Source organism: Cyprinodon variegatus, unplaced genomic scaffold (genome assembly GCF_000732505.1).
Source record: "Cyprinodon variegatus isolate N-32 unplaced genomic scaffold, C_variegatus-1.0 Scaffold557, whole genome shotgun sequence".
NCBI classification, from domain to species: Eukaryota; Metazoa; Chordata; class Actinopteri; order Cyprinodontiformes; family Cyprinodontidae; genus Cyprinodon; species Cyprinodon variegatus.
The window spans coordinates 27,065-44,302 of NW_015151010.1; the positions used below are offsets into that span (position 1 = coordinate 27,065).

The window sequence follows — 17,238 nt, forward strand, 5'->3', positions numbered from 1 at the left end:
AACGATCGAAGCGTTAGATTCAAGACAGGTTTTGTGGATACTCATAAGCAACCAGAATCCAGCTCAACTCAGACATTAATGGCAATCTAAGGTAAGATTTTTGCCCACATGTCTTCATTTATAAACATTTGTTATTATGCGTAACCACAATAACCTCAGCAAGTTTATTTTAAACCCGAGAGCAGCTCATTAAAATTCAAGAGCTAAAATAATTCCACATGTCACAGCTGAGTGGAAAGGAGAAAACACAAGCCATCTGTACCATCAATTATAATGGGTGATTTGAGATCTTTAGAAAATAAGTTAGAAAAGCTCTAAAACAGAACATCTCGAGTGCAATATTATGTGTTTCACTGAAACGTGGCTGCAGGATCATCTCCCCGATTCCAGTGTCTCTCTCTGCCAGGCTTTTAAAATACGGATAGACAAAGATTTAAGAAGGCTGGAAAACTTAAGGGAGGTGGTTTAACAGTGCTTGCGAAAAGCAGATGGTGTCATCCAGAACATACAACAGTAAAATCTCATCTCTGCAGCCCAGATATTGAACTATTGGACAGTTAGGTTTTTCCATACTATTTACATAGAGAGTTCACTATTATTGTTTTGGCAACTGTTTATATACCGCCCATCCAAGCATCCGAGGACTCCGGTTCTTTAACTACAGATGGTTTCTTTATTGATGCACTTAAATAGCTAGCGCAGCTAGCAACAGTATGCACCATAGACCACCGTAGAACTGCAAACAGACAATAAATAAAACAATGAATTTACATCCACACAGTCTGTGGATAAAACTAAAATAAAGCTGTAGAATTATAGTCTACTGACCACTTTGCCCGCTTGCAGCTCCGAATGGGAGGGGAATTACTTTAGCTTTTAAATGTCTTGCCTTTTAACCAACAACCGTAGCAACAGCTTTAGAATGTATCATGAAGAAGAAAAGAGAGTAAGTCAGAAAGACCGATAACAAAAGTGTCAAAAGAAACGAGGGGACCCTCTGGTGGTCAAACTAGGTACAGCAGCATTACACAAAAAACTAAATCCCCAGCATTTACAGTTAACATCTCAACTTCCTCATTCGATGCCTTCAGTTCCATTGTTGCTACTCTTCAGACACATCAGCCAAATGCATTTGTGGTATTAACTGGTGATTTTAATCACATCTTACTCTCTGCCTTACCTTCAAGATTTCTACAATTTGGCAGCTGCTGTAACAAAGAAAACAAAAGAAATCTTGTTCTATGCAAATGTCAAGGACTTACGCACCTCTAAATTAAGACCTCTTGATGGGAATTTGATCACAATCTTGTTTTTCTCCGTTCAGAGTATGAGCATCTTTATAAGAGGTAATATGCATTAAAGAGAACTATAGGAGTATGGTCACAGAAAGCTGAAAAAGTCCAGTAAGGTTGTCAGAAAGCTGAAAAGATAGCTCCAACAGAGCAATATCAGAGATGTGTAGTCAGGAGCGAAGAGGATCACAGGCTTCAAGCAGACAGATGATCAGACAGATGGAAGTCTGGACAGAGCCAATGACTTGAACATATTCTTTAGCAGGTGTAGCATAGGAACAAGCACACTAGCCCACAATCACTCAGATATCCTGCCCTCCTTTAACCCAGATCTTTGCTCTCTTACCTAAAAGCCTATTAACCTTTTAATTTTCCACCTCTACCATGGATCCTCTTGCTTCTATGCATTTGATTCTAACAAAATCAGAAGATGGTGCTGCTCTCTTTCCATTCCCCCTTTCTGTTTCTAGAAGTCAAATGAGGGAAAACTGAACAGGCTAATTCACAATAAAGCAACATGTCCAGATAGTGTCAGCCCAAAGTCCCAAGGTCTGTTTAAAGCAGCTCTGTCCCCAGCAACTCTTCAACCTTAGCCAACCCAGCAGAAGGTTCCAGTGCAGTGGAAAACTTCCTGCCTTGTTCCTTGATGAAAGAACGCAGTATAGTCAACAGTCCTCATTACCAAACCTGTTTCCCTGACATCCCACATCATTATGGTCTTATATAGGATCCTGTTGGTCCACCATAGCAAGCAAATAAGCCGCTATCAGGACCCCCTGTTTGCATAGCTGGCGATACACTGGCTTTAAAAAACTCGGTGTCATTTATACAGGGTAGAAAGTACTCTGAGGATCATATTATTTGATCACTCCAATGCATTTAACGGTTTAGCCTTATTTACTTTGTTGCAAACACCAGAAGACTCAGGTAGAGGCAACATCAATAGCGTGCACCAAACACTACCTGACAAACAGACCACAGTTTGTGAGACTGTAGGGTCAAATGTCTAATCAAGTAGTCAGCAGCACAGGAGCACCACCGGGGAGGTACACTTACAAGTACAATTACTGAACAATGCTAAATTTTTAAAACTGTATGTGCAGTGTCTAACTGCACCTCTCAGTGGTACTATGGCTTTTGCTAGAATGTATTTATAGTAAACTGCAATAAACATGACACCAAGCTAATAAGGTTCAGTTGTCTATTGCTTTTTCAGTGGGCTATAGCTGGACAATTGTCAGAGCAGCCTGTTGCAAGGACCCTCAGCGTCTCAGCTGCTCTTTCCACCTCTCTGACAGGTGTGCAGTGTGAGAAGAAACAGTGCAAGGTTCCCAGCTAGACTTCTTTTCTTATCTTTTTATAAACCTAGAAGGCAAACTCCTCTGTCTGATCTCTGATGGCAGTGTGGGAAATGAAGGCATTTGTCATTAAAAATGTTGGAACAAGCTTGACAATAGCTGTTTCCTTTCAAATAACATGCAAATTTTGAGCAAACCTTTAAAATAAAAAAAGAAAATGTGAGTTAGATGTGTTTCTATCTATTGGAGCAAGTAAACCAGGCAATGCAAAGCATTATGTCACATGTTTACGTTACGCTTGGTTGTAATAAACAGGAAATAGAGGTATCCAACGAGTGTGGAATGTGGATCAGTAATCAACCAAGGTTTTAATGAATGAGTTGCAAGCAGGGAAGTAGTACTTACTTTATCATGTCAGCCAGTATTGCAGATGTTGTTTGTCATTCGCCTGTATCATCTGCATCCATCAAGACAGAAATGCAATTGTTATGAAAAGCCGGAAGCAGAAACAGCTGATCAGTCATATGAGGAAGATATTCACTACATCAGAACTTGTGCGTTTCTATCTCCTCGCTTAAATAAAAAAAGGGAACATAAACACTTTTTTGTGATAATTAGGCAGTTGATTTACATTTTGTTGTTTCCATCAAGCTCTTCAAATAAAGTACTTCAAGGGCATACAAAAGACATTGATGGAAAAGCTTAAAAACTGATGGAAAGGCTGAAAAGTGCGTAAGTGCGTAATTCTGGGGATTAATAGGCTAATATACCTTTTTTCCACTTACAAGAACCTAAGTAAGTCTAAACTGACTTATAAAACAAATGTTTTTAGATATTACCAAGGATAATGTAATTTTAGTAAATGGCCTGTACTTATATAACGCTTTTTCAAGTCAGGAGAATTGACCAAAACACTTCACACTACATTTAGTCATTCAACCGTTCATGCACACACTCACACACTGATAGTGGCAAGGGACATTGTAGCCATATTTTACAGTCTGGCTAAGGACAGCGTCTGTAGAAAAGAACGTTAACGCAGTAATTTGGACTTTCTCTGGCAGAATTGCACTTAAGTTAAATGTTGAATTCCTTTTACTGCACATTTCATTTTTTCATTTATCAGTCCAATTTGTTTAGATAACACTAAAGAAAGAGTGTCCTGTCTTCGCACAGATAGAAATAAAATAGACTTTGTCTTGGGTTAGGTTTATAAAACAACTGTTTTATAGATCAGCATAAAAAAAAATTCCTTTATTTTGAATGATAGTACTTGAATCGTAAGCCTTACTACACTTACCCATTATAAAAGTTAAACAAAAAAACTGTCAGATTTAAATAAATGTATAATTAGTTACTTCTAACTGAAGTCAAAAGGTTTCCACCACAATTGCAGCTTGCATTCATGTTGGTATAAAAAAATGTGACAGAATTTAAAAGATATTAAATTCAACTTAAGAATTCCTGTATATACCCTGTAATATTTATGTCGCAAAAATGTTTTGACTGCTGCAAGAGGTCTTAGACTTTGTTTAGCCTTAAAGACTAACCTAATTGGCATATGCAACCATTTTTTGCATTTACTAAATCATATTTAGTTACTTTAACACAATTGTTTCATGTTAGCAGGTAAGGACATAAAACAATTGTGTTAAAGTAACTAAATATGATTCAGTAAATGCCAAAAGCGGTTGCATTCTGTAAGGCCACTTCATGAAATGGCCGGCACCTACACAGGGTGAGGCAGAGTTGCAGTGAAGGTATATTTCTTTTGGATTGGAAAAAAAGAACTTGTAAACACCTAATATTTCAAAGCAAATGGGTATTTTGTTTTGTCAAAGGTAATATTTCATCATATAGATGCCAATAGATGACTTTGTAGACTAAAAAAAGCATGATTATAGAAACTTTAAGCAATGAAAATAAATCAGCAATGCAGTTTTCACTTAACTGAAGGAATTTTCTCTAGAGAAAAGGCTCAGTTAAATATACAGAAATGACAATGTTTACTTTTTTGTTGTAAAATGTTTTGTTTTATTTGTGAAAGTTGAGAAGAAATCTGCATGAGGGTAATCTACTGATTTCTAAATGCAGTTGAGGAGTCAGGACTGGGATTGGTCTACAGAACAAACCATGATAGATTTTTTAAAAGTCTGAGTTAAGAGAAACCTTGAATGGCACATACAGGCCAAAGACTGTCGGTTTTTGATATGTCTTTGGATGCCTAATACTTGAAAGTTGATATTTATGTAGTGAAAACTGTGATCTTAGATTAATAAGGTGAGTGAATTTTGGAACCGAAAACATGTATGATAGGTTTGGTATCTTATTGAAGGACACTGTAATAAACTCTGGAACAGTTTGAATTTGGTGTAGCAGCTTTACTAACGATGCAACAGCACTAAGTGTTCACAATTACCAATAAGATGTTGAATCTATTTATCCACCTGCTGGTGCATCCCACCGTCAAACAAAAAAACACAACTGAAACACCAAAAAAAGAGCCTTACAACCAAGAGGATGCAGTCCATCTTCATGAGTGCAATAAGAGAAAGTCCTTTTTAAAACCATGCCCTAAGAGTAGCTGAACCAACTGCATTGTACTAGGCTGTGAACTACTAGGCTCCACTTCAAATCAAAGTTATGGCTTGAGGACATCAATAGAACAACATCATTCCAAAAAAAGAAAATTAAAAACATTCTATTGGACTATATTTCCAAGTTTGAAGACATTTCGCTTCCCATCCAGGAAGCTTTCTCAATTCAAAATGGAAGAACCACATCATCTGCAAAAAGCTAAGATGAAACCCTTAGCTGCCCAAACTAAAAGATGTCTTCTAAATGGTTATCCCATAAGATCCTGTCTAGGAACAGCCCATGCAGAATCGGTGGCAAGAGGCATCTCTGATGGAGAGCAAAGTGCACCAGGAGTAAGTTCAACTTCATGGCTAGAATGCCAGACAGCCTTTCACAGGATAACTTCTGCACAGACCAAAAACACATGCCAAACTGCTCCCAGTTGGAGACACCTTTACGTTGCTTAATAAGCTGAGAATTGGGAACCCTCTATTGTTGGAGCACACTCAGAGGCGTAGCCAGAACATTTTTATGAGGGTCCCCAGGCAATTACCAATGTACAATGAGGGGTGGCCGAAAGCGGATCGGCACCAGAACCTTAGGTTCTATCTATACTGATCCAACAGGAAAATGAACAACAACCATATTTTCCAAATAAAGACAAACTATACTTTCCTACAGCCTTTACTAACAAATAGACGCACATATTTAAACATCCATCTAGATAAAAGGTATAGTGGATAAAATTCTTTCAGGTTTGAGTTCTCGGGCGAACATCTTTTCCATTGTCACTACTTACCTACTTTTATCAATAATCATTCTGCATAAAATTTATATTCACAAGTACTAATATCTACAAAAAATTTATTTACTAAGATTTTATTAGAATAGTTATTTATGTATGATTTAACTGAAGACTGACTTGTATTTTCTCTTTATCCCATATAACACAAAACCTAGTTCTGTAAAGAGCAGGAATTCTGCACTTATAATATTTAATCTTAGTATATTGATGAGTATAATTCACCACAATGTTTTTGAGGTCAAGGAATTGTTAATCTAGGAAAAATTAAAATGTTTTGAATATTAAGAGTATTACTGCTGCCACTGTCAGTATTATAAGGAAAAAATGATAGGGGTGGCCACAGTAGTGGCCAATGATTGGGTAAGTGTGGCCATGGCCACCCCTGGCCCCCCTCTAGCTCCGCCCGTGAGCACACTCTCCACACATTTTTTATATTGTTTGTACAATGCTTACATCAGTACTCAAACAAAACAAAAAATCAATTATGATTCTAATGCCAGGTTTTGACATTCTAATTGGGAAAGTCAATTTTGAAGTAACCCAATGTTGCAGATGGTACTAATGATGCATCGGGTGGTAAAATAAGCATAGAAACTATAGAAGCTTCAGTACATTCACAGCAAAAATACAATTTATCCAGTTGGTGTGGAAAGGCACATATGAACTGTGGAGGTGTTTGTGACTTTTTGTGACTAATTAGTCTTGATAACCTACAATAGAGCTGCAGCAGATCAATAACACACCTCTTCCAAATAATACCTTTACTGATAATGAAGGTAAACATTCCAAAGATCATGATTACTCCTAACAGGTATATACCAGAAATTGACTTTTTGTGAGGGGTCAGCTACAGGAAGCGTTAGAACAAGTTAACCAGGAATAAGCTCTGACACAAACAAAAAAAATTTTCAATCATATATGTATTATTGCAAGTAATCAGTTTTATATACAAATGATCACGATTGCCACTTTTCTTTATGTATTACTGCCATCTGCTGGACATTTTAATGTACAAAAAAAACCTAAATTTACTTTTTGCATTGGTTTTGTAAATTTGGATTTTGGAGAAAAAAAAATGTAAAACATTATTTTGTTAGGGATCTTCCTAATTTATCTAATGTTTTGTAGTGAGCTAGTGAAAAAAAAATCTGTGTTTAAACGTCTTTAAGGAGATCATTTGTAGTACGATTGTTTAAAACCTTTGTTATCTATCAAACCTTAACATGCATGCTTAGTGTGAATGATTGCTGTTCAGTTAATGAGTCAATGCAATCAGCAGATTTTCCTTAAATAATAAACTCTGAACAATTCTGACTAAATATATTTAAGTGTTTTTCATTTTAACAATACGCTACAGATTCTATATCAGATCACAGCTTTTCCTCAGTCTCTTTGGTGCATTTCTCACATCAATATTAAGATTTTCACAGCTAGTTCAGCCCCACAACATTAAGACGTTTTGCACCTCATAGTAGCAGTTTATCATTCCTTCCAAAAATCTGCAAAAGCGTCTGAAAATTCATTAGTCGCTTTCATGCAAATCTCTGCTGTTTTATAACATTATCATTAGCTTACTGTTTTTCTCAATTGTTTACACACAAACCCTGGTAGTTTAGGAACAACAAGCACAACATGCAATTTATGGACCAACTCCTTGGACCAGTTCTGCTAAACTATAAACACAATTCTTGCTCTCTTTTGTAGGTTTGGTTCTAAAACACACTTTTGTAAAAAGGAAAATGAAAAAAATAAGAAGAAAGAAAAGAAAAGAAAAAAATTCGACACAAATCTTGTGCATTTAACATAGTTTTGTCAAGTAAAATATCTTCAAAAGAAGCAATCTATCATTCAAAATTATAAAAGCAATCTGACTTTCCACATCTTATCACACAGGCCAGTTCCTGTCACAAAATTTTAAAATTAACAATCAAAGTTTTAGCAGAAAAAAGGCCAGTAATGTTAAATGCATAAAAAAAATAATGAGACCTTCTCTTTTTAGTGCATTGAAAGCCAACATTGGAGCACTTTGCAGGATACAGCATAGTGTTTTTGTTTTGTTTTTGCTGTTTACACATGTACAGTAAATTTCTTTCTTTTGTATGTGTAGCATTGTTTTCTATTTTGTTGGTTGGATCTAATTTATTGTGTACTAAAATGTACTGCTTTTGTGTATTTAGCGAGTATATAAAAAATGAAGTAATGTCTGTAACAAGTGTAACACTGAAGAGAAAAAGTCATGATTTATGATTTTCATTCATTGTACCGTTTTAGGGTGAGCTCTTCAGTGTTTAAATAGCTATGACAGTTTTTCTCCATTTTTACACTCAACAAATGGTAGACTTGAAGCACAAATACCACAGTATCTAATTTATGCATCAACCCCTTGAACCTTCCTGCTCCTTTCTTTAGATGCAATTCTAATACACACTTTTTAAAAAACATTTCACACATTCCTATTCATTAAGATTTTTTTCACAAGCAACACACTGCAGTTTAACATTATAAGAGATTTCCACAACATTGCACATGACTCATGACATTGAATTTGGCCTGTCACAGTTTTACGTTTAGGATTCAGAGTCTGAACAGAAAAAAGGCCAAATGTGAAACCTTCTAATTTTGTGCAATGGAGCCCAATATTGGAGCGCATAAAAGAAAAAAAAGCATAGTTTGTTTGTTATTTACTGTTACCAAAAAAAAATTCAGTTTTTTATGTATACGCCATATTGAACTTTATGTATCTACAATTATGTAAATTGTTTGTGAAAAATGAAATGTTATAAGATATAATGTTTAGTGTGTTCTGATTTTATGTGGATAACACATTTATATATCTGCAGCAAGCGCAACACTGAGAGAAAAAAGGTCTAAGTCATGAGTTGAGATTTCCGTTAACAACTATGTTTTGCAATTTGTACTAAATGGTTAGAAAACAGCACTAACTGTTGTGCAAATGTAAATATAGATGTCGGAAATGCACCCAAGCGACTGAGAAACCTGTGAGGTCAAAACAGTTTGTTAGCAAGTCAAGCACCAAAATATCAATATCATTAAACCACACATTGCTTTTAGTGAGTGTGGGTGTGCAATCATCGCACCCCCCACAGGAGACTGTATTATGCTGCTTTCCAATTCTTTCTCAGCTTGTGCTGCTCTCCTCCAGAAAAGGACCAGGCCCACCCACCCAGGCCGTGCAATATTTGTACCACTTCCTTTGTAAAAACAGCACAAAAAACATTGAATCCAGCCTGAACAGAAATGCGAAAAGCTTTTTTCCCCCCAGATCTGTGTAAACAATCCCTGTAGTCAAACACTCACACCCTATCACACAAACCACTACTGACCACCAGAAGTACCGTATTATCAAACCATTTTATAGACTATAATTGGCTCCAGCTTTCTTTTATGGACAAAAAAATATTCCATATTATATACTTATATTTTAAGAGTGTTTTATTAGGATTTTTTAAGCTAGAGGTCTGAAAAATAATACAGTTTCATAAGGAGAATAAACAATCTTGATTCTTTCTGTGCTTTACCTAAATAATTCCCTTCTGACTGGTTCAGGTGAGTTTTAACTAGTGTACTGATACCAGTATCGGACAGGCCACCGATCCAGCACTAAAATGGTGGTATCGGTATCGGCGAATACCAACAAATAGGGCACCAATACCATTTTGAGAGCCAAAAGTTTATTCAACTATTGTCACCCATTCCAGGTCGGCAATAAAAAGTTATACTGGATTTACTTTGTATAAGTCTTTTTCCTGCTTCACAAAGGTAGGCAGCAGCTTGACAAAGCCATGATGGCAATTATTTTACATCCAAGTAGTATGCAGTGCTTCATATGCACACACACACACACATCAATTTCAAACAGATGGTATCGGCCAATACTCCACAGCCAGTTATCGGGCATCGGCGCAGCACTAGTTTTATTACAAGAAACAACATAGTTGTAATAAAATCTATGGAAGTTCAATAGTTTGAACTGCATCAAAACCTCATTATTTTTTATTTTGTTTGAAAGAATCAGAAACAGCTTTATTGGCCAGGTTTTTGAACACAAACAAGGAATTTTACGTCCCTTTTCCAAACCTCATATTAAATTTTTTCAAACAACCAAACTATATTATATAAAATGCTCTTTAAAGGGGTGGGAAGAGAATAAAAAAAAAATCTGAATAAGAGTATAAAAATTTGCATTTTACATTAAAAAAGTAATCAGTTGTAAGTAAAAGTAAGAAAGCAAGTTATATTGATGCAAAAGCCAGTTATTCTAGCAAAGTGTCTGACTCCCCAGAAAAGTTTTCTACTTTTGGTTCAACAGACAGTCTAGGAAAATAAGCTGCTTCTGTCTCATTTCATTTTCATTATTAGAGCATTGTAGAGCTATTATGAAGGTAAGAGTATCTGATGTGAGGAGTTAGCACATTTGTTAGTTGCTCTTTTTTTAGCTCTATATCTTTACAGGTTGTGGATGAAGTGTTGGTATGTTTCCTAGACGCTGGTTGATGGTGGAACATTAAAAACAGGAGACCTCCTCTGGATGCATCTTATAAAGATACACCTTGATACAGCTTAATCTAAAAACCAAACAATGAGAGAGAAAAGGGGCTAACATAAGTTTAATTTTCTGCAAAGACAAAAACTGACATCCTATGTATATGAAGTTTTAATTTTTGCGCAGGTTTTACAAACATGTTATTAAAAACTTCAAAACAGCCACCAGGCTTTTTAAGGAAGAAAACACCAAAGGCAAAATTTGATTTGAAGCAAAATTATATTATTCTGAAACACAAAAAATGAACTTTAGGGGATTTAAATGACATCATTATAAATCCTTTTTAGTTGGAATCAAATCGAACCAAAATGAGTACGCAATCTCTAAACAAGATTTTTTCTGTATTTTCACCGTTGAGGCTTCTTTGATAACCAAATTAAAAATAATTGAATTTCACTTTAACTGAGACCTGTTCTATGGCATTGATTTCTACCTGCCTTCGATACCAAAATACATCTGAAAGACATCACAGCATCCTTTCTCATTTAAGAACTGGTAGAGCTGTCCAAGGTCCATGTGATTGCCTCTATTCCCATGAGGGTCAAACATCGCCTCTTCAAAGCCTGTAAATTTGCGCAAGGAGTCTATACTCTCAACAGGCGTGCTGTCCTCGCCGTGGTGATTAAGGGTAATATCCTCTCTGTGTCGAATCATGATCTTCTTCCAAGTCAGAACCTTCACTCTGAAGTAAAAAAGAAAAAAAAAACAAACGCTTGAAACAATAATTACATTTGCTCTGTTGCAAAGTTTGCAAAAATAGGAGTAGTAAAGGTACCTGGACCAAAACTCCTCACAGGCTGACTTAGGGCCTTCAACACACACAATGCCAGGCTTTCCAGGCATGCTGAACCCCGAAAGGCCCAACTCCTTTGACCACTCCAAGATGTTCTTCCTCTTTGACTTGTTGTAGATGTGGTGACTGTAGATCCACAGTCGGCTAAACGCTTCTTGTGAGGGTTGAGAAGCAGACTCAGGTTTAGGAGCCTGTGCTGTTGATAAGCTCATCTTGATGAAATGCTCAAGGTTTTCTTTCACCCAGTCCACAGCAGCAAGCACACATAATTCTCCCTGGCAGTTTTCAATCAGGTATTTATTGAGGTCTGTCTGGATTTCTGTCTGCTGGGCTCTGCTAAGAGCTGAACACCTAGACATAAAAAAAAAACTTTTATCAATTATTTTCATCTTAAAGTTCCACACAATTCGACGCTGGAGCTCAGGATTTAAATATGAAACAGCAAAAAACAAAGATTTGGAAGGAACATGTGTATGTTTTATTATTGCAAATGGGGTGTTTTCCAAAGTTGTATGTTTAACAGTTAAAACAGGGCGGCAACTAACGATTAGTTAGTAAATTTATTAATCTGACAGTTTTTTTAACGATTATTCGATTAATAATCAGATAGAAAACGTTCCTTAAAAAAGACTTTTTACAAAATTAAACCAGGTGAAAACTAAAACTTTTCCACTTGAGATCTGGATAGAGCACATGACAGACAAAAAGTTTTTCTATCTTAAATGCAAAATAGGAATTTTTTTAAATAAATTTGGTAAAATTGCTGCTAAAGGTGGGTTGCTCTGTCAGCTAATGGCATGTTTTATAGTCTCTACAATCCAGTTAACGATTAATCCTTTACTAAATTAGTTGACGATAATCGCAATTAATCCGATTGTTTCAGCCCTTCTTTGGATACTGATTATCGACCCAACTCTGTATTAAACTTTACCATTTAGCTTTTACTTCCATCTGTTTACTGGTGTTAATAGATCTGTTTATCCAGGTATAGATTATCTTAGAAACCTCTTAATGCCTCCTCAGCACAGTTCTATTTATAGTCATAATACATAACACACTTCTAAATTAGTTTACTACAAGGGCTATGCACAAATCCGCTTTGTATATGGCCCCATTTTTATTTGTAATACATTATCTAAACTATGTAGAGCTTCCCTTCTGAGCCAAGAGCATAATTTTGTGTTTTTTTAGTTAAGATTTAGAGAAGTTTGTGGTTGCAATTATAGAATGCGGAAGCTGTGCAGGTATTATATAACAGATAGGGATTTTTTTTTCTCTCCACTGTCGCTACAAGCATGTTTAGTGTGAATGATTGCATTAGACTTGATGCAATCAACTGATTTTCCTTAAATAGAAAACTTTGAATTAATTTGACTGTATGATCTGGTTGAATTGTAAAGTGCCTTGAGATGACATGTTTTGTGAATTGGAGCTACATAAAAGAACTGAATTGAATAGATATGTTGTAATAAAGTTTTGTTATTTTTCCAAATTCTATTCACATAATATCATATTTAATCACATATCCAGAGTGGAAAAACCTACCTTACTGTTATATCCGGCAACACACTGGGGTATTCAGACGGATAGGCACAGGACAGAATAAATTCAGTCTAAGAACAAGATGAAACAACAAAGTAAAGAATTGAAGCATAAAACAAGCAACTATAATATCATTAGGTGATTGTTACAGGCGCATTACCCCATTCATAACGGAAGAGTGGAGCCTCTGTTTAATTAAAAACTGGGGTCTGGAGGGAGAAGGCTTGTCTCCAGAAGCCGAGTTTTCCACGTAGCTCCTGAGGTCCGCCAGAGCCAGCTGGTCGGTGAGGTCCAGCTCGTCCTCACCGGGAAACATGCTGGTTAGCAGCTCTACCTCGGCCAGCTGCGACTCGGCCCACTCCTTGTAAGACATGTTTTAAAAAATGACATTAAATCATTTGGACTCGGAAATCTCCAAATAGTTTCAAGTCGGAACTTTAAAAGTGGTGCACACAGGAAATTGACAAAATTCTTCGTGTCCCATTTGTTGATAACGAGCCGTGGCCGTGCATTCGCCATGTTGTGAGTGGCACGTTTTTCCGAAAAAAAAGAAATAAAATAAAAAAATAAATAAAAATTACTCTTTTTTTTTTTCAAAAATATGTTTCATGAACAATGCTATTTGTTCATTGAAGAGTTTTCCTCAAATGTAAAAATCATCTTATGATTTCTTTTTGAATAGCTCCTTTATTATTATTATTATTATTACAAAAAAATATATATACTGGACTTGGTTACCAAGTTTGAAGATGTTTCTCTTCCCATCCAGGAAGGTTTTTCAATTATTTTATTAATTATTATTGTTATTATTATTGTTATTATTATTATTATTATTATTATTATTATTATTATTATTATTATTATTATTATTATTATTATATTGTATTAATTTTTAATTGTGGACTTTGGTTCAGAAGGTAGAAACGCTGGCTGATTCTGAATTTGGGTCAATTGTAGCTCCTGTCCTTATTCCTTCACCTTTGGAAGGGTCAAAAGTGGTTATGAAAGGAGCTTTGGGAAGGCAGATAAGATTTCCTTTTTCGTTTTCATTTAACCAGGTGATTTTAATTTAACATGTGTCCCTGTCTATTACTCAAATGCACATAATGAGAACTGATCTCTGGACTTTCATTACCCAACTCTGGCCTTTACCAGAATATATACTATTTTTTTCTTTCACATACTGCTGTCAGGAGCTTAGAACCCCAAGTCCTCAACAGTCAGTATCCTGCTTCTTTCCAGTATACATTTCAATTCCCCAGATATCTACCAGGCTAATGAATTGAAAGGTGCAGAATACCTGGTTTTGAGTACTGAAACTGCACCGGCCTAAAGACATAAGAAAAATTGCCACTCACAACATGGGGGCAAGATGGACGTACGATCGGAAGATCATGCAGTAGTTCATGTGTCTTCTTTTCTTTTACACGCATCGCATTTTTGTTCCCCTCTACACCGCACGTGTTTCATCTCGCGTTTTTTAGCCTATTTAGCGAAGCGTTTTGATTTATACCGACTGCAAACAGCCACAGATAGAAACCGCCTCTGCTCGCTTTTCTTTAATCGGGAGAAATAGTCAATTATGTCCGGACAAAGGAACTCATTTGAACAAAGTAAACGAAACTGAAAACGGCCAAAGCTTAAGCCTCTGCCTTTAACAGTAAGTTGATTTTGTATCTCTGCTGTCACATTATTTCCTTATGGAATGTCCCAGACATTGAACGCAACAGCAACGTGGCCTTAAAATCTTATATGCTGGCTCTTCTGCATGCCTGTCTAAAGCAGATAAAGAATGGGAAAGAAGAGGGGGAAAAACAGGAGCTTCAGAGAGGATGAGGACATTGATCTGTCTGGTAAATACAGAAATCACACATTTTAACTTATTCAACAACTGGAAAAGAAAACAACAACAAATTATTTATTGTTTAGGTCCATCCTGCAGACATATCAGGAAAGGTACTGACCAAACTCTTCTGAAGAAACTGTCTGCTGTTTCTGATTGGACCAATTGTCAAGATTGTAAGCATGAGGAGAATAAAGAAAATATCTGCCAGACTGAACCAGAGGAATCAGAGGAAAAGGAAACCGTTGGCGTATGGATGTGCTTGAAATGTGGGCATAGGGTGAGTTTGTAGGAGCCCTTCATTCAGCTGATTTTATTTATGTGTATAATCATTTTAAATTAATGTCTCAATTGGTCTTGTCAGGGATGCGGGAGGCATTCTGAGAACCAACATGCCATCAAACATTATGAAACTCCTCGCTCAGATCCACATTGCCTGGTGGTTAGTTTGGACAACTTGAGCGTATGGTGAGCCTGTTTTTGTGTGTGTGTGTAAATAACAAGGAAAAATATGTCTTTTAATATGATTAAATCACTGCCTCTTTTTTGAAAATATTTTCTTTAAGGTGTTACCTATGTGATGATGAGGTCACATATTCAAGTACAGGGCAACTGGCACAGCTGGTGAAAAACCTGAACAAGCAGATCTCCACAGATCCCATGAAGAGACCACAGAAAAGTATGTATTAGTAGATATTTAGATGTATAAACAAATATGTCTCCCTCATTTATCTGAATCCACAGATTCCAGAATCTCTTCTTAGTGTCATTCAGGAATGGGGTTAATGTTTAGAGGGATACAGACATCCTCAAACTCTTAAGATGTGGGTCATACCATTCATGCATATACATTTTTAAATGAAGTAACTGTACCTCTCCAGTCTATTGTTGTAAACAGCCAATCAGCTGCCTGAAAGAAGACTATGATACTTTTCTGTTGCTTACATTAAAGACAAATCCAACTGTGTGAAAATTGCAAAAACACAAACACTTTGGATGTGCACACCTAAGGAACACCAAACACCATTATCTTAACTAGTACTAAATATACTAGTTGTTATAAGAACTTCAGTTTCATATTCAAATGTGCATAAATGTTATAGGTAACCTCAATATGACTTTAAGGATCAACTGTAGCATGAATAAATACTTAGTATCATGTTTATTTTTGTTTGTTTTTTAGTCATAGATTCTTATATAAGGAAATTCTTGTAGCTGCCCAAAAAATTCTTTGTTCATTTAGTATTTTAAAAAGTAGTATTTAGAAAAAGTAGTAAGACTAATTAGATGTGCCAGGTTTTCTTTAATGCAGTTATTCTGTTATCTTTTGAATAAAACATGATGTAGAATTGTCATTAAATAAGCATTTGCCAAAACTTTCATAGATTTTCATTTTAAAGCTTTTGTAATAGTGATATATTTTTTTCATGTGTGCTATAGACTTCTAAAGGCTGCAAAGACTACATCTTAGCTCATTTTGAATTCAATAATGCATCAATATACTTCCATTTAAGTTAATTCTCAAGCTTACTGAGAGAAGCACACAGAGGATGTTTTAAATCCAAATAAAAAAATGACATGCAGTATCTATTTACTTTCTTTTTTTTTATTTAGGAGTGAAAGAGGATGTGGATGTGTTGGAGGTTAAACAGGAGACAGAAACTGTAAACCCAGAAGATGGTGAGGACAAGGAAAACAAAGACACCAGGAATAAACAGCGGAAAAACATCAAAAAAGAGAATGTTGGAAAATCTCCAACCCACAACACAGTTGAAGAAAATGACAGTGTTCCAGTCAAAGGGCTGAGCAACCTTGGAAACACTTGTTTCTTCAACGCAGTCCTGCAGGTAAGGCTGTGCCCTTAGCCGATCGTAACTCGGGGAGATGTCAGAGCTCTGTTTTTTTTGTTTTTTTTTTATCTGTGACTTTCTTTTCCAGAATCTTTCACAAACTCAGCTTCTGAGACAAATCCTCAACAAAATAACAGAAGAGAAAATTATCCTCGACATTCAACCTGATCCCTCTTTGGGTCTGGTGTGTTTTCACTCTGCTTAACCAATTCATAAATCACATAAACCTCCATTTTTACACCTTAATCAAATCATTTATTGTGATTACAGGAGCCTATATCAGTGCCATTAGATCAGCCTGGATCTCTAACATTGGCTATGTGTAAACTACTCAATGAGATCCAGGAGTCCAAAAAGGGTGTGGTAACGCCGCGCGAGTTGTTCTCACAAGTTTGTAAAAAGTAAGTTCTGTAACTATTATGCAGAGTAGTTGGATCCTTGTGCTTTATTTGTAATTTTGTCCCTGGATGAATTAGAAGTTGTTTATTATTCCTTTCATCTCTGCAGGGCTGCCAGGTTTAAAGGATTTCAGCAGCAAGACAGCCAGGAGCTGCTGCGGTACCTGCTGGATGGGATGAGAGCTGAGGAGCTTAAAGTATGCTTTCAATTTTCAGCATTTCCACCAAAATCAGTAGTTTTAAATATTTTTTATTGAGTAAAATTAAATAAATATT

The 17,238-nt window shown here is 36.0% G+C and overlaps 2 protein-coding genes across 2 annotated transcripts in view; one reads left to right on the top strand and one right to left on the bottom strand.

Moving 5' to 3' along the window:
• Positions 1 to 10,636: 10,636 nt before the first annotated feature.
• rwdd2b (RWD domain containing 2B) lies at positions 10,637 to 13,337 on the bottom strand. Its single transcript, XM_015391703.1, has 4 exons — positions 13,032 to 13,337; positions 12,875 to 12,942; positions 11,312 to 11,680; positions 10,637 to 11,218 (listed from the first exon to the last, which is right to left on the bottom strand). The coding sequence occupies exons 1-4, from the start codon at positions 13,242 to 13,244 to the stop codon at positions 10,966 to 10,968; spliced, it is 903 nt and encodes a 300-aa protein (XP_015247189.1). The 5' UTR covers positions 13,245 to 13,337; the 3' UTR covers positions 10,637 to 10,965.
• Positions 13,338 to 14,272: 935 nt separating this feature from the next.
• usp16 (ubiquitin specific peptidase 16) overlaps positions 14,273 to 17,238 on the top strand; it is a 9,401-nt gene continuing 6,435 nt past the window's right edge. The window contains exons 1-9 of the mRNA XM_015391698.1: positions 14,273 to 14,531; positions 14,654 to 14,724; positions 14,801 to 14,994; positions 15,079 to 15,182; positions 15,281 to 15,393; positions 16,329 to 16,561; positions 16,653 to 16,748; positions 16,835 to 16,965; positions 17,072 to 17,159. Of these exons, the coding sequence (XP_015247184.1) occupies positions 14,664 to 14,724; positions 14,801 to 14,994; positions 15,079 to 15,182; positions 15,281 to 15,393; positions 16,329 to 16,561; positions 16,653 to 16,748; positions 16,835 to 16,965; positions 17,072 to 17,159 (1,020 nt within the window). The 5' untranslated portion in view covers positions 14,273 to 14,531; positions 14,654 to 14,663. The remainder of the gene's footprint in view (positions 14,532 to 14,653; positions 14,725 to 14,800; positions 14,995 to 15,078; positions 15,183 to 15,280; positions 15,394 to 16,328; positions 16,562 to 16,652; positions 16,749 to 16,834; positions 16,966 to 17,071; positions 17,160 to 17,238) is intronic.